General features: G+C 43.7%; 1 protein-coding gene across 1 annotated transcript in view; it reads left to right on the top strand.

Moving 5' to 3' along the window:
• The first annotated feature begins 11,252 nt into the window (after positions 1 to 11,252).
• The window catches only part of slc24a3 (solute carrier family 24 member 3), an 87,597-nt gene continuing 76,594 nt past the window's right edge, over positions 11,253 to 22,255 (top strand). Inside the window, exon 1 of the mRNA XM_068727620.1 lies at positions 11,253 to 11,488. Within this exon, the coding sequence (XP_068583721.1) occupies positions 11,323 to 11,488 (166 nt within the window). The 5' untranslated portion in view covers positions 11,253 to 11,322. The remainder of the gene's footprint in view (positions 11,489 to 22,255) is intronic.

The following is a 22,255-nucleotide window of genomic DNA, read 5'->3' as shown; positions in this document are numbered from 1 at the left end:
ATGAATAAACCGCTTTCTTTGTTATCTTTCTTTTACACCGAGGCTGCACTGTGACCATGATTAAACTGTAAAAGGTGGAATGACATTTTGATTAAACTGAATTTAACTGTATTTGACCTAGAAATAAGTTATTTGTTTTCAGTCCATCCTCTGCCCTTCACCTCTCCTTTTCCTCTGTACTTCACCTCTTCTCCATTTCCACCTTCATCACATTCCTCTTCCACCTTCATCATACCCTCCTCTTCCACTCCCCCCCCCCTGCTCTTTGTCCCAGTTAGTGGCTTTGCAAACAGATCTCTTCCAAATATAGAGAGAGGAGTCTAACCATCGCTACTGGAATAGCCTGAAGAGTAGAGGCATGAGTGCTGAGGAGAATCCCCACTGGGAACGCCTAGCTGCTGGAGAACCGACACTATTGATCCAACGGGAGGACCGAGTTACACCTCTTGTGCATATGGGGACAGGTGGCCACGTGTCATCTTCATGTGAAATTCTGAAAGAAACGTGGAGCCTACGAAAAGTAATGCACAGTAATTTGTATACATCCCATGAGATCAATTTAAACGTAATCCAGGTATTAGAGAACCAGGAAGTATAAAGAGAGACAGACTAGGGAGAAAGTCGGGGTATGAGTAAAACGTTCACCCAGAAGACTGCTCTTCATGTCCCGTGTGAAACCAACGTTGATTTCTTTTCCTAAACCTAACTCAAAATATTTCATGTTAAAAAGATTATTGCATTTAACGGGCGGAAATTGATCTTGTTTCTGGACATTCGTGGGTGAATGCACAAAAAATTCGGAATAACTTTTTTTGAAAGATATCATAGAACCGTATGAGGATAAGTTTAACATTTTGTTTTTTATTTCTTCTAAAAACACTTCCTATTTCTCCAGTTCACAACCGCTTGTTTAAATCGTAGAATGACACATTTAAAAAGTTTGTGAAACAGTGATAAGCTTTGTCCAACACTTAGAGGAATACTTCACTCCCTAAATGACCAACTGTATATCAATTACTCAGCCCGTGTTACCTTGAGTTCTTGAAGAAACCTCTATTTTTATTGCATGCCCCACGTTGGGCGCCATTATGTAGATGAAGAGAAGAGAAGAGACGGAGTTCTTGGAGTAGCAACCAGCGGGAAGTGTTTTAATGAGCACAAGGCAACGTTCAACAAAATCCAATGTATCAGTTATTACAGCTTACACTTATAGTCCAAATTCACCCCCCTTAAGTCACTTTCCACCAATCAAACCAGTGGGTTGAACAATAAACAAAGCATCCCTGGTTACCAATACGGGGCCTTGCATAATACCTAGTTTGGTTATGTTATCTCCAGAACATGATAACAGAACATGTTGACAGGATGTTCTTATTATTATGGTTATTCAACTGGGTTGAGATATCAGGATCAGAACATGTTTTCAGTTCAGTTCTAAATTATATGATGATTTTCTTCAACAGAACGAAGAATCAAAAAACAGAAAAGTCTTCATATGTTCTAGTTGATGGAGGCCAGGTATAACAAACTATATCAAAATATCCGTTTAAATAATCCCACACAACTCGTCCGTTTTTAGGACGTTGTTGGATATTACACCTGTGAAACAGTTTCACGCTGCTCGACCGAGTGAAGTGTTCCTTTTGATAACATCTACCCACAATCTCATCACAGGTCTAGACAAGTGTTGAGGTTGACAGTTCATTCGTGACCTTGGAAACAGTAGTGAACTATTGAATCTCTCCTTCTACTCGACTAAGAGAAGAAAAGTACATTTCACTTTCCCCCAGCTGTATCACACCGTCACCAGACGTCACCATTTCTGCAGGAGAAAGCACTTCTAGGAAGTTTGTTCACAGCACAGACATTACTGTTAAAAAAAATGTAATGAAAAAAATAGAAACTTTTTGCCGCTGTAAGTGTTACAAATGTAATCCGTCTCTGGGTGAAGCCGAAAATGTCAGGGACAGATATCTCCAAACCTGTTCAGACTAAAACTATCTACACGGCTCCATCTTTTGGGTAACCTTTACCCTTTCTGCACTGAAATCTGCAAAGCTAGGCACATTTGTAAAATGAGCGAAAATATGTTGAGATTGACAAACAGCTCTGGTTCTTGGCAATAATAAAGGATCCATTATTAATATTATGAGTCCCTTTGTGTTCACTTTGCATCCTGTAACGGGACCCAGACCCATTCAATATTCCATCCACGATGCTAAAAAGACGACTAACCCCTGACTTTGGCAGAGGGAGCCGGCCTCGGTGTGTAAAGTCTGTATCGCACGTTGAATAACTGGAAATACATTACAAACATGAAGACAACTCGAGTAGCTCTCTAACATCACCACAAGCTGGAGGAACAAAACTCAAACATATTGTGGCATCGAGATGAGTTATGGTAATGAAGATGGCTGATACTATGGATCCATAGAATGTGATTGACACAACCAAGAAGTCTTTCACTCTCGACAATTGTTCCTCAGCACGACTTCCTGTCCAAACAGTGGCTTTGTGTTCGTGCTCAACATCATAACACAACCCGACTGTTTGCGCTCTCATGTATTTAGACGCTACTGATGTTAACGTAGCTGATGGATGTAGTAAGAACTAGAACTAGGACTCCGCCATGTGTGTCTGCGATGGCCGCTGTGGTCTTTTCAACCTCCCTGTGAGAAATAACCGAGATGAGTAAACTCTTAAAATATAAAAAACATATTTATTGAACAGACACTAATAATAATTCAGCTGAATGGATAGAGCTCTTTCCCCACGGATGATTCGGAGGTCTAACAACAAGGAATAGTATAACAAAGTATAATATGCACATTATCTCGCCCCCCCCCCCCCCCCCCCCTCCTCCTCCTCTGCCTGCCGAGCGTCCACCAAGGCCAAGGTCCAGCCTTGGTTTTGTTTCCGTGAAGAGGGTTAGACATGAAAACACATTCGATACAATAACATTTATTATTTGGGTTTAAATGAGTCCGGATGGTCTGCATATATGCAGGTTTAAGCGATGCAAGTTATAACTAAAAGACCAAAATGATAAATGTCCACAACAGCCGCTGCTGTATTATGTGACGTATGAATACACACAACCGGAGTCAGCTGTTTGTGTGGTTCCGTTAGCTGTTAGCCGACAGCCAAAATAATAAAGCAAGCAGACTGTTCTCCAGCGGCGTGGCGTCAGTATTGCCTCCCGGTGAGCTCCAGGTCTCGGACGGACCCTACTGCCCCACTACAGCTTCTTCCTGTCCGCCGGCACATGCAGTGGAACTTCAGGTTGTCCTGGACCACATGAAAGATTCTTGCTGACCACCACCTAGTCTTTGGCCATCTGGATCAGCGGGGACCGGCGGAGCTTTTCGAGCAGTAGCTCTGCTAAAATGAAGGCTGTTTCATAATTTAACTTCGTACTGCTATATTATGATCAATAAAAACGGTCCACATCTCATCACATCTGTGTCACACTGACATCTGGTTTCATGGTGGCTTGTAGGAGGACGCTGGTTTTGGTTGCTGGCCATTTGTTGTTCATGGTTTCTGTCAGTCTGAGATCAAGATGTCTAACGTTGGCCATCGGCCCCCACCTTTGCTCATTCTGTAAACAGAAAGCTTGTTCACTTATTTCTTGGTTCTTCCTCACTGAGAGTGATACATTCTGTTGAGATGATTGAACCTTCTCTGCGCAGAGAATAAAGACTTAAAGACTTAAAGACAACCTGGTTTGTAGTATTATTTATTTCAGCAGTAAAAGACTCACACAAAGCGGGTAGAGGAATATTTTCCACCAGTTGGTTCACTTGAGGGCCTGTATGCACAATGTATATATGTATAGCATACCGACAAATGGTTGTGTGTATTTCGGTTGTTCCCTTGGTGGCTTTAGGGTAAAGGTCATGGTCATTAAATCTGACAGAAACTATCCTCTTGGGAGAATAAATTCATGGCAATCTTATGGAGCTCCAAACGTGATTGGTATGAATTAGATAAATGTATCTGAGGAAGGAAACAATTAATAATGAATAACATACCATTTATTTTTTTCCATCATAGCACATTTTTTTTCCCAGCTTCATAATGACTCAATGTATGGTCACCCTTCATTATGGTGGTGTTGTCACTAAGCCCCCGTCTCTTTTGAAAGGTCATTTTGGTATTCGGTGTTACTGAGGGAGAACTCCGCCAACAGCAGCCGCTCAGTGGGCTGCCATGTAATCACTGCACCAATGTACACCACTTTCTGCTGCTGAGAAGCTTAAATTGTCATTAATATAATGAAACATAATGCTTTTGTTATTGTGGTTCTCACTCGGACCAGTCTCATTCTGAAATCTCGGGTCGCAGCCACGTTGAAGAAAAATCTGCTAAATATTCAGCAATGACATTGAAATTTGTATCTATACATAAATATATATAATGCAGCAGTGGAAGTGTGTTAAACGTGCATTCTCTCTAGTGTCCATCAGGGGGCGACTCCTCTGGTTGTATAGAAGTCTAGTCTAAAATGACTCTACTTCTCTCTTGATTTATTCCCTCAGTAAACATTGTAAACATGAGTTTATGGTCTCAACCTCTAGTTTACAGTCTTCTTCAATACAGCATGATGTTCATTTAGTACATTATGCTCCATTTAGAGTCAAACAGACCATAAAGCCGGGGATGCTTTAGGGGCGGGGCTACACAGTGATTGACAGGTCTCTACCAGAGACGTATACGGCGTCTCTACGTCACTCCTCCTCAGTCCTAATATGGTCACTTCTGTTCATTGTCTGCAAAAACCAACATGTCGACGGACGTAATTCAAGATGGTGTTGGCGAAATCGCCGATCTCGAGGCTTCAAAACGTCACCATGACTACGTACACTTCTGATATACAGTCTATAATATACATACATATATATGTGTATATTTACACATATATGTATATAAATATATACATATATTTATATATATATATATATTTATATATATATATATATATATATATATATATATATATATGCATAAAATGTAAAATCAGTGCATCAAATATTGTCATCAAATGTATTGTCTACAACAATTGTCAGCTATGTTCCATCAACTCAGTGATTCTGTTTATAGTGTATAACCTGTTATTTTGAGCTAAATGTCCGAATAATCCTTTAAGACCTTTAACAAGTTCCCACAATTCACTTGGGCACCTCTGTAAAATGAATAGCTTCATCTAAAACGTTTGAATTGATCCTCTTGACTGTGTTGTAATGCCTTCTTTGAAAAGGCTAGTATACGTAGTATGTATATGTCGATTACTGTCATGTTCTTTGGTACTAGACTGAAGTGAAAGACCATCTTTCTACTGATGGAGCAGATGTTCTTTGGCGTTGAGGAGGATGGTATGTTTTACAGTTTCCTTTTAAGTTTTGAATTTATCGTGAATATTTGCGTGGCGTGCAGACAGACCGAACCAACGGCGTCTCAGTCGGCGTCTTCTCTGTCTCACATAATGAATTTCAAACACTCCTAATCAATCTTCTATGAGAGAAAAAAAAAATCCTTTCAGCGGTTCAAACCAAATCCCCGATGATCAAAAAGAGGATGATGAGCAGCTTCAATGGTCCACGCAGGAACAGAACAAACATGGAATCCTGGAATGATTTACAGGACAATGCGGGGACTAACAACACATCAAAGGCAGGCGTAACATCACACTACAAACGCAGCGTGTGTGTGTGTGTGTGTGTGTGTGTGTGTGTGTGTGTGTGTCCGCATGGATGTGTGTGTGGGGGGGTATGCATAGAGGCAGGACAGGTATGATGCAAACGTGTTTTCATGTATCGTATAAATCAGAACTCAGATTTTGACGGCGTACATTTTAGGCGGTCAACTACGAAATCACACAAGCTGTGATCAGATGTTTAGAAAATCATTTTAAATACCGATTTTGTATTATTTTAAAAAGATGTTGGAAGCTTAAGACAGATGTTTTGCACACTGATGTCCCAGAGTTAATGAAAGATAACTTTGAATTTGTCAGGGACATAAATAGTTCCAGATAGTAGAATGCAGCTGGAATCGGTGGTGTGTTCAAAACACAAGGGTTCTCTGATGTCCCAAACTTGTTTATTGGCTCATAAAAAGAAAACATTGACGAGATATATGGTTGAACATTCTGAGGCGTACACGGATCATTTCCTGTTAGGGTTAGGGTGAGAAGTGCACCATCATTGCACCATCACTGTCTTTGGCAGGTTGAACTTCTACAGCTTCTACATCCTCCACTAACACGTCTTGGTGATGGCGCTGATGTTCAGCTCCCACTTGTGGTCCTGGCTTACGATGGAGTCCAGGAAGCTGAAGGACTCCCCACCAGAGACGAGTCCAATGAGCACTGTTCTCAATGGCCACGCCTCCAAAAATAAACCCAAGAGCATAATTCATTTTTGGGCAAAAATGATGTTTTTCTTCTCCGTGACACGTGCTAGACTCTGTATTCCTTTGTCACATGTTTTAATGACAGTCATCAGAAATAACACTTGGCGTCAGATTTTCAAAATGCCTTAAAATATTCCACATCTTTTTAACACTATTGGTATTATTCAACTTATCACTGACATTCATGCTTATCACCTTTTTCCCCACTTTTCTTCCTACGCGTTAAAATCAGCAAATTCAGCATCCAGCATTCACACCGCTAGTCCTAGTTACACTATGAGCATGCATTACATTTCAAAAGTACTACATTAGGTGCACTTATTATGTTAGGAGTTGCTATGGCGCACAAGGACGCTTGTCAGTCAACTTTAAACGTGGGTTGAACAAATGCTAATCCTTTTTTTCTTTTGCTGGTGAGGAGAGTCTCAAGGAAAATTACTCACATGCACTCTGACCTGGTACTTGATGTTTTATGTCAAACTTCCGCATTAATGCAGATGAGACGACCTCGTCCCACGCAATCTATTTAATGCCCCGTCAGTAGCCACAGAATATGTCATGTCAGCATGTTGACCAGCTAAACGGAACCATGACATGGTGGTCTCATTCTGCACTGAAACAAAACAAATGACTCTTTAAAAACGCAGCATGTAGATCTGTTTGGAGATTTTACCCAAAGGATGAAGGGAAAAATCCCTCGCTGCCTCTTAATCCAGAACACTCCATGTCATTGTCTCGAATCACAGCTGTCAGACGCTATTGCTCAGGATGAGGATTATGCCCAATCCGACATGAAGGAAATGTGTGTGTGTGTGTGTGTGTGTGTGAGCACGGCCAAGGGGCTGTGGGTGTAATCTGGGAGCTCTGCCACACTGCCTTCTATCTCTCACATCACGGGTCTCCACTTTCTGTCCGTCCACCTTGCGATGACATCGTTACACATTTCGGTGGGACAGCAAAAAAATGAACAAACATTTTCACACGTGACACGTGAAAGTTTCAGTGACGGAAAGCTTAATGTGATGGCTCAGTTTCAGGTGACAATCTCAAGGGCATGGCTCTTTACTGTTCCTTTCTCTGCTTCCAGAATAAAAGCATCTCAAGTGCATGACTTTTTACTGTTCCTTTCTCTGCTTCCAGAGTAAAAGCATCTCAAGTGCATGACTTTTTACTGTTTCTTTCTCTGCTTCCAGAATAAAAGCATCTCAAATGCATGAGTTTTTACTGTTCCTTTCTCTGCTTCCAGAGTAAAAGCATTTCAAGTGCATGACTTTCTACTGTTCTTTTCTCTGCTTTCAGAATAAAAGCATCTCAAGTGCATGACTTTTTGCTGTTCCTTTCTCTGCTTTCAGAATAAAAGCATGTCAAGTGCATGACTTTTTACTGTTCTTTTCTCTGCTTCCAGAGTAAAAGCATCTCAAGTGCATGACTTTCTACTGTTCTTTTCTCTGCTTTCAGAATAAAAGCATCTCAAGTGCATGACTTTTTGCTGTTCCTTTGTCTGCTTCCAGAATAAAAGCATCTCAAGTGCATGACTTTTTACTGTTCTTTTCTCTGCTTCCAGAGTAAAAGCATCTCAGGTGCATGACTTTTTACTGTTCCTTTCTCTGCTTCCAGAATAAAAGCATCTCAAGTGCATGACTTTTTACTGTTCCTTTCTCTGCTTCCAGAATAAAAGCATCTCAAGTACATGACTTTTTACTGTTCCTTTCTCTGCTTCCAGAATAAAAGCATCTCAAGTGCATGACTTTTTACTGTTCCATTCTCTGCTTCCAGAATAAAAGCATCTCAAGTTCGTAACTTTTTACTGTTCTTTCCTCTGCTTCCAGAATAAAAGCATCTCAAGTGCATGACTTTCTACTGTTCCTTTCTCTGATTCCAGAATAAAAGCATCTCAAGTGCGTGACTTTTTACTGTTCCTTTCTCTGCTTCCAGAATAAAAGCATCTCAAGTGCGTGACTTTTTACTGTTCCTCTCTCTGCTTCCAGAATAAAAGCATCTCAAGTGCATGACTTTCTACTGTTCTTTTCTCTGCTTCCAGAATAAAAGCATCTCAAGTGCATGACTTTTTACTGTTCCTCTCTCTGCTTCCAGAATAAAAGCATCTCAGGTGCATGACTTTTTACTGTTCCTTTCTCTGCTTCCAGAATAAAAGCATCTCAAGTGCATGACTTTTTACTGTTCCTTTCTCTGCTTCCAGAATAAAAGCATCTCAAGTGCATGACTTTTTACTGTTCCTTTCTCTGCTTCCAGAATAAAAGCATCTCAAGTGCATGACTTTTTACTGTTCCTTTCTCTGCTTCCAGAATAAAAGCATCTCAAGTGCATGACTTTTTACTGTTCTTTTCTCTGCTTCCAGAGTAAAAGCATCTCAGGTGCATGACTTTTTACTGTTCCTCTCTCTGCTTCCAGAATAAAAGCATCTCAAGTGCATGACTTTTTACTGTTCCTTTCTCTGCTTCCAGAATAAAAGCATCTCAAGTACATGACTTTTTACTGTTCCTTTATCTGCTTCCAGAATAAAAGCATCTCAAGTGCATGACTTTTTACTGTTCCATTCTCTGCTTCCAGAATAAAAGCATCTCAAGTTCGTAACTTTTTACTGTTCTTTCCTCTGCTTCCAGAATAAAAGCATCTCAAGTGCATGACTTTCTACTGTTCCTTTCTCTGATTCCAGAATAAAAGCATCTCAAGTGCGTGACTTTTTACTGTTCCTTTCTCTGCTTCCAGAATAAAAGCATCTCAAGTGCATGACTTTTTACTGTTCCTTTCTCTGCTTCCAGAGTAAAAGCATCTCAAGTGCATGACTTTTTACTGTTTCTTTCTCTGCTTCCAGAATAAAAGCATCTCAAATGCATGAGTTTTTACTGTTCCTTTCTCTGCTTCCAGAGTAAAAGCATTTCAAGTGCATGACTTTCTACTGTTCTTTTCTCTGCTTTCAGAATAAAAGCATCTCAAGTGCATGACTTTTTGCTGTTCCTCTCTCTGCTTCCAGAATAAAAGCATCTCAAGTGTGTGACTTTTTACTGTTCCTCTCTCTGCTTCCAGAATAAAAGCATCTCAAGTGCATGACTTTCTACTGTTCTTTTCTCTGCTTCCAGAATAAAAGCATCTCAAGTGCATGACTTTTTACTGTTCCATTCTCTGCTTCCAGAATAAAAGCATCTCAAGTGCATAACTTTTTACTGTTCTTTTCTCTGCTTTCAGAATAAAAGCATCTCAAGTGCATGACTTTCTACTGTTCTTTCCTCTGCTTCCAGAATAAAAGCATCTCAAGTGCGTGACTTTTTACTGTTCCTCTCTCTGCTTCCAGAATAAAAGCATCTCAAGTGCGTGACTTTTTACTGTTCCTCTCTCTGCTTCCAGAATAAAAGCATCTCAAGTGCGTGACTTTTTACTGTTCCTCTCTCTGCTTCCAGAATAAAAGCATCCATCCTCTGTTTCATTATGAGCTGAGGGCCATGTGCATGTGTTGAGGGTGAACAGATCATTGTTCTCCCAGCGGTACGCTCATAGTGGTCGTCTCCTTCTTTTCAGCTTGTATTCAGTCATCGTTATAACAGACTTCTCGTCTCCTAGCTGCACATAATTAACTCCCAAGAGACTCATTTTCCAGAACATAACTTCCCGTCGAAATAAATTGACAAGTCGCCATAATTACTCTGCATGAGTGATTAAATAAATGTATGATGCCTCGGGGAAAAGAGAAGCTTAAATAAAAGATTTTAGACCTCATATATTGTAGCTATGTTAGTGTGATGCAATACAAAAACAAAAACACCATTCTATCACATTCATAGGGTCACAATCATTCATGAATGAAACAGTTATAAAATGTCAACATAAACACTTTTAGAAAGGGATTACACCATCATACCATTTAAAAAAACAGAATGTTACACAGCTGAGTCCGGTTCATTTCAATGTACTTTCCTAACAGACGCTCAGTATCTCTCTCTCTCTGTCTCTCTCTCTCTCTCTCTCTCTCTCTCTCTCTCTCTCTCTCTCTCTCACTCTCTCGCACACGCCCCTCCCTCGTGGGACATCTCCACGGCTCCGCGGTGCTCCAGCAACGCTCCTCCACGAACATCCACGCCGAGAGTCCGTGCTCCTGTGGCGGGTCGTTTAGCCAGGAAGCCCGCCCTCTTGCTCCGAACACGGAGGAGGAGGCAGTGTAGTGGGCAGGCAACTGTCACCAAGCACTTTAAAGTAAGCTAATAACCGGAAACGGGAACTTCAAAATAAAAGCATATAGTTAATACAACGTATGATCTAAAAGTAGACCTTTTTTTAATTCCAGGACTTGTAATGATTGCTGATGGCATATGACTGGTTTATTCTGATTCCACCCAAAAGTGATGTAAACTCTGGTTGAATCAAAGCTCAACAAGTTAATACAGAAATAAATAATACATGTTGAGTTATTAGTTACTGTTTGTCCATTAGATGTGTGTTATATCAGATGGGCTCTTACTGTTTAAAGTGCAGTATTTTTTAAATACACAGCCATTTTCATTATACTCTACTATACTAGTTTTACTATGTAGCCTGTAGACTATTGAGTATGTTGGACATAAATACCGCGGAGATAGATAATGTGAGCTTAAACAATGTTTTGTTAGCTCTTACTCTCCACAACTTTACAATTCTTAACTTTTATTTTGAAATTTCAGACCGGACGTTTCAGCTGTCTCCCTCCAGCTGACTTTACAGATCCGTGGAAACGCCACTCGTCTCTTCTCTCGTCGAGTACCGTGAGTGCCCGTGCAGCACGTCTCTCCGTCCTCCCGCTTCACTTTCTCTCGTACCTTTAAGCCCGCCGCCGCTGGTGGGGGGGGGGGGTGGGGAGGTTCCGTCGGAACGCTCGCCGAGAGAAGAGCACCCGTGGCCCGCGTGGTGGTTGAAGGGATGCCGGAGACGGCCGTCGTCGTCGTCGGAGGAGGAGTGATGCTGAACCGACGGAGGAGCAAAGCCAGGCGGAGGAAGCGAAAGGAGTTGTTCGCCTTCCAGATGTGCTTTGCGGGGGTGCTGCTGGGGCTCGTCGTGGGGCTCAAGTCCGTGGCACAGAAAGCAGGTGAGGGGCACTTCAGACGTAATATATAATATATATATTATATTTATATTTATATATATATATATATATATATATATATAATATATATTTATAATATATATATATATATATATATATATATATATATATATATATATATAATATAACGTATGTCATTTTAATATGAAGAAGACAGGGTTCATGCGAAGTTCGCAGCAAGCAGAACAACAGGCAGTTCACACTGTGAATGTCATGTGTGTACTTTCTTTAATTGTGCTTATTCATTACATTTGACATTAAAACAACAACATCAAACCTTTACTGTAGTGTGAGGGACGCTCAGGCAGAAAGAAGGGTGAGACAATGTCCCCAACATGTGACACCATAATGAAAGTACAGTGGGATCAATGAGGACCGTCACAGACACTTACATGCAATCACATTGAGAGTCAATGATAACAGTGGATATATATATATATATATATATATATATATATATATATATATATATATACACATCAGAGTCAAGCTTTCTGCCAGTGAACACATTCACAGCCGCTGTAACGATGAAGAAACAACAACATGCCTTCTTGTAGCTCAACATCTGTAACTAATAGTCCTCTGGAAATGGTAGCGGTGACTGCGCCGCTCGAATCACTGAACACAAACCCACGTTCCTGTCCGATAGCGCAGAGGCAGAGCTGGGACTTTGTTCTCCGGCGCCCATTCTTCTCCCGGAATGTCATTCAAGCGGCTCATCGGCGCTCCGTGTCTTTGTACGGACCGGGTTCCTCTGGGATCCTTAATCAATCGACTGGGCTGCGTGGCGTCAGTAGTAACGGTCAAATACTGTAGATAGTCTTGAGGCTTTTGAACAGCTTTGTGCCGTTACCATTACATTACATTACGGTCATTTAGCAGACGCTTTTATCCAAAGCGACTTACAATCCAGTATCTATCGACACACCGTAGACACAGCTACGGGAGACATTTTTGGGGTTAAGTGTCTTGAGCAGCCGGGGATCGAACCTCTGACCCTCTGATTGAAAGACTCTTCACTTAGCCACGGTCATACCGCCTCTGAGCTGAGTGTCTTTTACCAAGCAGGTCTCGTTAACGGTCAAGTCAGCTAACGTTACTGAACATCACCCGCTCCCTTCCAAAAACCAGTCCAGTGACGTCACCGGTGTCAGCGGAACAACATGTTCGTCGACGTCCTCTAGATGTTCCTCTTCTGTTATTTGTCGTCCACTTCGTCGGCAACCGACGGACACGGCGACTTTTGAGGGCCACGGAGAAGGTGAGAAGGTGAACTGATCACAGAGGCATTGTGGGGAATACCAGTATGTCACTCAGTATGTGCATTTCACTCGATGACATAATGAAGATAGTTTGAATTTGGATGATTTTCCTCCGATGGACTCGGCTCTCTTTGTGACGACGAGTCGCGTTCCTCGTGATCACGTTGCTTCAGCCGGAGCCGTGCTCCGTGACGGTGAGCAGAGCCGAGCGCCGTCACCCGAGAGACCCACTGAAGGAAAGAACAGCGCGCCGCTGGAGCGGATCAGTGGTTTGAGCAACGAGTTGATTTTGACACAATTTGGATCATTTGGGTTCGGGGGGGGGGGGCTTTGAGTTGCATTCATTAATATCAAAGGAATGACATGCATAGAACGTCAGAAATGAAGCCGTTTGGGACGATGGAGTTCTAGAACTATGTCTACATTGTCGTGTCGTACAGGTTTTCCCCGAAATAAAGGGCGCAAGAATTTCAATAATTGCAACGACAAAAAAAAAAAAAGGAGCCAAAATGCCTCAAATGTTATGTCAGTTGATCTGTAATTGAGTCTTCTCACATCGTGTTTGGTTGAATACTTAGCTAGCTTACTCCCTGTGAAAACCACCATGCTGAGGTTCTCAAGGTGCTGGACACACACACACACACACACACACACACACACACACACACACACACACACACACACGTGTGACGGTGTGTGCGTGTCTATGTCCTCACGTCTTTGTTCCATCCCCACATGTGGATGTGCACAGCTCTCTCCTCGCATCCTATTGTCCCCCATCTGTCCTCACTTCCACCCTCGCAGCTTATCCATCCGTCCGTCCATCCGCGTCTCTCACCTCCTGATAAAACACAAGGTGAAAGCCAGATCCAGGACAAAAGCACTATAGGATGGAGGATTACCCCACATGAGCAAACACATGTTGATCTCAGGAGGTTTTAGTAACACTGAGCCTGGCCGCTCAAGCCAAAGTCCCTCCATCATCCATCTGTGACGGGCCTAAAAGACGTGCGCACCGGCCAGACAAATGGTCATGCTACAGAGAAGCCGCTAATGGCCGCCGGGTATATATGCACAGCATTAGTCTCCAGATGATCTCATTGCATAACGTAAAGCTCTCGTAGGTGGGTCCTCCTTCTCTTCTGCACGCGAGCAGAGGAGCGCGCAGAAGCACAGGAGGAGCACTTTGCACCGACAAAGCCCCGGGTATTCCAATCAGACAAAAAGTAAAAGAGACAAGAGTAGAGGAGGAGGAGGAGGAGGAGGAGGTGATGCGAAGAGGAAAAGTGGGAGCAAGCAAGGACAGCCGCGATAGGGGGAGGTGGAGGGAGACGGGGAGAGAAGCAGTGAGGGAGAAAGTGAGATGAAGTGTTTTAATGCCAAACCACATCAAACTGAATAAATAAGGGAACGCGAGGTTAAACTGTGGTGTAGTGAGTCTGCAGATGTTCTGACGTTCTCTTTTATATCCGTACGAACACATAGCGATACCGCTAACACTGTGCGGACGTGACGTGGTTCACCTCCCGACAGAGATGAAAAGACCTTCGCTTCTCCCGTCACCGATTTTAGGGAAACCCTCGCCCCGGTGTCGGTATGGGAACAACTCCCGAATGTCTGTGTTGTGACGAGTAGTGGACAAGTTCTTAATGCGAACACCGTCAGCTAAAGCAAACTACAGCATCTACATGACGGCAAACTCCACATCTCCCACCTCCACCGCTCTACACGCGTGTGCTCTGAAGAGCTTCCGTCTTCTCCCGCCTCCCTTCGTCTTCTTCTTCCCCGCTGAGTGGACCGCTGCTGCTCCCCGGGCGGTACCTTTTAATGCCCGATCAACAGCGCCGCACAGGAACACACGAGGAATATATCGAAGCCTTTCATAACAGCCGCGACCATTTTTTTTTTTTTACGCACGTTGTGTGTATGTATGACAGATATGATGTGACAGCTCAGGCCAGCAAGGTCCCACGGGTGAGTGCCAACATTTAAGGATGTTAACAGGAAGTGATAAGTGGGTCAATACGTGTCTTTGTTCATAGTGAAGGCAACGTTTTGAAAATGTGAGTTCCAACATGTGGACATTTAAAAGTCATTATATGCATGCCCAAATACAATCATAAACAGCTTTAATGTGCAGACACATTAAAGCTGCATTATTTGGTTCATCTAACAGGCCACATCTGGGGGGGTATCACTACAAATAATACGCAAAAAAAGTCATTGATTCATAATAGAAAAGGGTTTCCTCAGTAGCATGTATGACGTATTTGGTAAAAAGAAGAAAAGTTTTAGATTTTCCCCATATTTCCAGCCCTACTTTAGTGCCATATTTTGCTTTTTTTTTTTTGCTTGTTTGTTTTGTCACACTGTACATTCTCAAATTACCGGTACTAATAAAATGAGGTATAGTACAATGGCAGTGGTATTGCGATACCTTTCTAGCGTCGGTATACAGCGCAACGCTAATACCAAAGAGTATTGAGGCTCCATACCGAGCCCAATAAAACACACCTTTCTACTTTTAGGCTGTTTGGGCTCGTGACGTCTGCCTGGAACACTCTGTCGCTCTGCGTCTCTCTACCTCGAGCTCTTTAGCTCTCATAGCTACGCTGCCGTACACACACACACACACACACACACACACACACACACACTAATGCACACGCACTTTTAGACACAGGGCTGTGTCTGATTCAGCTGCATCTGGGTCAGCCTGCGTGATCACAGAGAGCAACACTCCTCACACAAACAACCTCTCTCTCCTTTTTCCCCCTATCCATCCGTTTCTCCCTCCCTCAATCATCCCTCCCTCCATCTATGGCGGTCACTCTGCTCTCATCTTGTGCCTCTCTCCCTCCCATCATTTAGGTACGTCCCCTCAATGTCGCTCGTAACCCCTTGCGCCCCTTCGTAGCGCCCCAGCCGTGCAGCAGCTCCACTTTTTCTTCTCCTCTTCCTCCATTTTTTTTCCGCCCTGCGCTCACACTCCTCCTGCGTCGACATCACGCGGTCTTCAAAAAGCCCGTTCGCGGAATTTGCTCAAGCGCCGCTTCGCCGTGTTTGTTGACTTATTTATCCGCTGCGTCCCGTTACTGCGTCACTGTTTCTGAGGCGAGCGTGGAAACCTGGCGCGTTCGCCCGAGCGCAATTAACGCCGCTCAAACTAACTGAAAGTGTTTTAGACTCTTTTTCTTTTTCAATAATGCAATCTTGGATTTCAACTTTCAAAACTAGTGTTGAGACGACGTCTGTGTTTTGGTACTGTTTTTCTGGACCATAGCCATTTACCACTCCAGGAACATGAACACAAAGGAAGGCCTCTGTGTCTGCAGTCCTTGTAGACGTGACACTGGATGCACTTTAAGTTCCATTTTGAGGAAACAGACATATTTACTATATCATAAATATGATTGGATAGAACACAACGCTGTAGGCCAAATTACTCCAGCGCTCATTATTTAGAAAGGCCAGACAAACAAATCATAGATGGGTTTTCTAGCTGCTAGCGTTAGCATCATCACGGTGGTTAACACTAGCTAACGCAATATTTAGTTCTGGCTTCCTTGTAGATCCTGGTTCGTTTGCTAGCTGCTAAGAGTTAGCTGGATTTGGCGCTAGCAACATGGCTACCGTCCAAAACAAGAAAAGAATCACAATTTGAACCGGAAAGTAATTCGTCGACGTAATAAACGCCATCGATAACAAAGATACGCGTGTTTGCGGCAGGAAGACGTGTTGATAGATCGGGACTATCGACACGTGGAGCTGTTTCTGTTAGCAGTGCTCACCATAACATATCTAACGTTATTATGTATTAGTGAGAAAATGTCTTTAGCTAAAGTTACAGACTTTTTGTTTGTTTGATTAGAGGGGTAAGACAAAATCTAAAGAGTTAAATTAAGCTAACCAGTGGGGCAAGCTAACGAACATGCACCAGAAACACGTGACCGGCTGATTATGAGAACAGAACATCTCTGATAACAACACACAGAGGTAGAGAGACTGCATTCACTGTATCCACAGACATAGTTCAGAATGTAAAGGAATGCTCCTTTAAAGATACTAAACCGCTCTGTAGATCTAAAGGGGAACTACAGATTTTGGTGATAATATTGACCAGTGCAGCTTTGACATTTTTCCACAAAAGCTCCAGTCAAATCAAATCCGGTTAAACATATTCGATGAGAGAAAGTACTCTGTGTGAACTGTGTAATGTGCAAACAGGCACACAGATTAACCTCTCCACTTTGCTGTGAGTGACTGTGCTAAGCGTGGATGAGGCGACCTTCCATCTGTGCAGCATCAAAAGATGCCCATCACACACTCAGCCTGAAGCTTTTAAAAAGAAGACAAAACAACTGTGATGAATGAAACGGTCAGAACATGAGGTGCAAATAGCCTGCTGGTGTTCATCAGGGACTACATTATATGGATCTCTCTCTCTCTTTCTCTCTCTCTCTCTCTTGCTCTCTCTCTTGCCTGTTTCTCTGTCATACACCCCTCTTGATCCGACGGTGGTGCAGCACTTCATTATAGGAGCCGGCTTTGTGACAGCGAGTCTGGGTTGTGATAGATGGCTTTGTGTTCTTGTAACGAGCCGAGCCCCTAATGGGCCCGTCTTCTCTCTGTGGGGTAACACCGCTGGGAACCATACTGTCTTCTTATCTGACCCAACGACGGGCTGCAGGCAGTGACCACGTGCAACAGCATATGCAGCTATTCAACCCCAATGGACTGAGGAGATCTACGTGTTACACTTGTAAAGCTGCATTAAGATAATGGTCGGTTTTAACTGGTGGTGTAAGGGATCACGGATTGATCCCCTCTGTGAGAGTCACACAGACAGGTTCTGTAGACACGCCCCCTCTGAGAGAGTCACACAGACAGGTTCTGTAGATACGCCCCCTCTGAGAGAGTCACACAGACAGGCGCTGGAGACACGTTCCCTCTGAGAGAGTCACAGAGACAGGTGCTGTAGACACGCCCCCTCTGAGAGTCACACAGACAGGTGCTGTAGACACGTCCCCTCTGAGAGAGTCACAGAGACAGGTGCTATAGACACGCCCCCTCTGAGAGAGTCACACAGACAGGTTCTGTAGACACGCCCCCTCTGAGAGAGTCACACAGACAGGTGCTGTAGACACGCCCCCTCTGAGATAGTCACACAGACAGGTGCTGTAGACACGTCCCCTCTGAGAGAGTCACAGAGACAGGTGCTATAGACACGCCCCCTCTGAGAGAGTCACACAGACAGGTGCTGTAGACACGCCCCCTCTGAGAGAGTCACACAAACAGGTGCTGTAGACACGCCCCCTCTGAGATAGTCACACAGACAGGTGCTGTAGACACGTCCCCTCTGAGAGAGTCACAGAGACAGGTGCTGTAGACACGCCCCCTCTGAGAGAGTCACACAGACAGGTGCTGTAGACACGTCCCCTCTGAGAGAGTCACACAGACAGGTGCTATAGACACGCCCCCTCTGAGAGAGTCACACAGACAGGTGCTGTAGACACGCCCCCTCTGAGAGAGTCACACAGACAGGTGCTGTAGACACGCCCCCTCTGAGAGAGTCACAGAGACAGGCGCTATAGACACGCCCCCTCTGAGATAGTCACACAGACAGGCGCTGTAGACACGTCCCCTCTGAGAGAGTCACAGAGACAGGTGCTGTAGACACGCCCCCTCTGAGAGAGTCACACAGACAGGTGCTGTAGACACGTCCCCTCTGAGAGAGTCACACAGACAGGTGCTGTAGACACGCCCCCTCTGAGAGAGTCACAGAGACAGGCGCTATAGACACGCCCCCTCTGAGAGAGTCACACAGACAGGTGCTGTAGACACGTCCCCTCTGAGAGAGTCACACAGACAGGTGCTGTAGACACGTCCCCTCTGAGAGAGTCACACAGACAGGTGCTGTAGACACGCCCCCTCTGAGAGAGTCACACAGACAGGCGCTATAGACACGCCCCCTCTGAGAGAGTCACAGAGACAGGTGCTGTAGACATGCCCCCTCTGAGAGAGTCACAGAGACAGGTGCTGTAGACACGTCCCCTCTGAGAGAGTCACAGAGACAGGTGCTGTAGACATGCCCCCTCTGAGAGAGTCACAGAGACAGGTGCTGTAGACACGTCCCCTCTGAGAGAGTCACACAGACAGGTGCTGTAGACACGTCCCCTCTGAGAGAGTCACACAGACAGGTGCTGTAGACACGCCCCCTCTGAGAGAGTCACAGAGGCCGGTGCTGTAGACACGCCCCCTCTGAGAGAGTCACAGAGGGGGTCTAGAGAGGCTGTAAAGTGTCATTGTTGGGTTGACGGAGATCTCAGCACTTTTTTTTTTAGCAATGTACCTTCAGCGGAGAACCAATCAGCTGCAGGTGCGAGTCACTGAAAGCTTCTATTCCCATTGTGTGAGTGCGTGGGTGACAGTCATTGAATACCAGGGGCAATCACTGCAGGAGGCCTCTGAACACTCAAACACTGGACACATGGGGTGACTGATATGGTTTGAATTGTGTGTGTGCTGCAAAAGTCCTTCAGACAAAAGCAGGGCAGTGAAGGAGAGTGTACCTTTATGGAAATACTATTTAACCGGATTTACATTTTTTAAAATATATTTGTGTTTTTAGCTGTTTCACACCATCGCACGATGCTCAGGTTAAATAAATGTGCTATTGAGTTGCGATGTTGTTGTTTTCACAACCAATGAACAGAAGTGATCATATCTGGACTGAGGAGTGACGTAGAGACATGTCAATCACTGTGCAGCCCGCCCTAAATCATCCCTTGCTTTATGGTCTGTTTGACTCTAAATGGAGCATAATGTACTAAATGAACATCATGCTGTATTGAAGAAGACTGGAGACTAGAGATTGAGACCATAAACTCATGTTTACAATGTTTACTGAGGGAATAAATCAAGAGAGAAGTAGAGTCATTTTAGACTAGACTTCGATACAACCAGAGGAGTCGCCCCCTGATGGACACTAGAGAGAATGCAGCTTTAAGACCATAAGGTCCATTTAGAGTCAAATAGACCATAAAGCAGGGTATGCTTTAGGGCGGGGCTACTGTGATTGACAGGTTGCTGCCGCTACCAGAGACATATACGGGGCCTCAAAACATCAGTCCACAAACCAATGGGTGACATGACGATGACTACGTCCACTTCTGATATACAGTCTGAGGAAGTGAACAAGAGTTTGGTTGTAACGTTACTATATCCAACATTGAACTGCATTCAATGAGCCACGGTCCATAAAGCCCCAAAGCTCCGCTCCCTCTGCTGCACAGACACTTGTGTATTAGTAGTTTATTAATATTGAACATGTCGCGTGTCCAAAGTGAGCCAACCTCAACACTGCAATCCCCTGTGTTCCCCGCATTACACCCGCAAAGTGCGAAGTTGATCGGATGTACGGTTCTCGAGATATGCGAAGGACACACACACACACACACACACACACACACACACACACACACACACACACACACACACACACACACACACAGATTCCTTCCTAAAGCTGGATTTCTCTATAAGACACAAGAGCACTAACAGATTCAAGCTAATTAGCAAGATGTGTTGCGGTAGCCTTTGGCTTTTTTTTTTGCTTTGTGGGCTAATCATCATGTTTGGCCTTCAAATGTAACACAGCTATTCTTCAATCACAGTTCTAGTGAGCTAAAATTATAAGCAGTTTATATACAAATACTGTTTTTCTTATAAGGTTCCTGTTGATCCCATGATGGTTCCTATGTTTAATTCAAACCTGGAGATGAATAATGAATCCGCAGCAGAGCAACAGACTCCATGCCCCTTTGAACTGTGGGGGAAGACTTTGGATCACAACGCCGCAGAGCGGTTTGGGATCCTGTGGTGAGGCTGCTCTACCAGTCTGCTGGGAGATTACTTCAAATCAAAGAATGAGGAAATGATTTAATAAGCACAGTGAGAACAATGTCACGCTATGGTCACAGTTGTGTTTATAAATGAATGTTGCGCGAGAGAGCCGATGAGTGTGTGCACTCGGAGAACATCGACAAACATTCTGGTGTTGAGCTGATAATGAAGTGGCCACTTGGCTCATCCAGCGACAGAGAACCCACACCAATGTCATCTAAATATATTATGGTGGATATCGCCATTCATATACTTCAGTTGAGACTGGATCACCAACACGGTAAATTGAGCAACTGCCCCGGAGGTCTGGGGTGTCTCCTGGTGTGTGTCGACTAGTTTCTGGTGAGTGTGAATTCGATCAGATTAACGGTTCTTGAGATATGCGAAGGACAGACGGACAGACGCACGGACGGACAGACAGACTGACAGCTTTATAGTTAGATGTGAATCAACCATCAGGTTCTTCTTAACAGCAGTATTCTTTACACAGTAGCAGTTATATTTCTTCACTATCTGTGCTCAGTGTGAGACTTTATTTAAACGTTCCACTGCTGTGCAACATGAATACAATGTTCCACACGTTTCATCAAAATGTGTGTCTTCTGTTTTCATGACAGTCAGAGCATGTGAACGCAGCTCCCACTGTTCATCAATATAATGCACCGTAACTCTGAGGTGACGACGGTTACCCGGCGATGTCCGGTAGTCTCCGGTGAGAGCAACGGCCGGTGTGCGTTGTGACTCCGTCTCTTTTGTAGTCCTCTCCTCTTCCTATGACTTGTGTGTTCTTCTGGTGACGGTGCGTCTGGAGGGAGGCTCCTACGTGACGTCATTTGTTGATCCTGAGAACATGTTTGGTGATTTGCTGGATTTGCATTAATTTGCATTAATGCGTGATAAAATAATTGTTGCCGTTAATTAATTAGTGCGTTAACGCCCAGCACTAAATATAATATGTACTGTTTGTCAACCGTACAAAATGTATTTAACTTTATATCTTGCTTGCGTAATGTTAGCTTTATGCTAATCAAGATTTCATGAAAATATTGATATTGGTTTGGGCAATACAACACGGTTGGAAAGCTAGCCTGCTAATTGATAAACTTACTGTTTGTCAAGCGTACGCATTGTCTTTGACTTTGAATCTTGCTAGCATAACGTTAGCTGTCCTATCTGAGGTCCGTCCTGTTAACTGGAGCAGTGGTCACAATGGTAGCAGAAGATGAACGCAGAGACCCGGGGAGCAGAGGAAGGAACAATGGGAACTGCATTTAGCATTATCCCTTACATAGTGTATTATAGTATTGTGTAGTATTCCATAGTATAGTGTAGTAAATTGTAGTATAGTTATGGTATGGTATATTTAAATGTCAGATAATTGTGAAAAAAAGATTAGACTACAAGGCGATGTCTTGAAATTGCTTGTTTTGTCCCACCAACAGTTCACAATCCAAAAGCTTCAAATAAGAAGAAAACCTCACATTAAGTTCACCTGAAGAACTTGAGATGTGTGTGTGTGTGTGTGTGTGTGTGTGTGTGTGTGTGTGTGTGTGTGTGTGTGTTTATGTGTGTGTGTCTCTGT

The sequence above is a fragment of the Cebidichthys violaceus genome, unplaced genomic scaffold, assembly GCF_023349555.1.
Source record: "Cebidichthys violaceus isolate CVI_PGR_0920_01 unplaced genomic scaffold, fCebVio1.0.p SCAF_10, whole genome shotgun sequence".
Classification (NCBI taxonomy): domain Eukaryota; kingdom Metazoa; phylum Chordata; class Actinopteri; order Perciformes; family Stichaeidae; genus Cebidichthys; species Cebidichthys violaceus.
The sequence above is the reverse complement of the archived record's forward strand: the minus strand, read 5'-3'. Positions and strand labels throughout refer to the sequence as shown.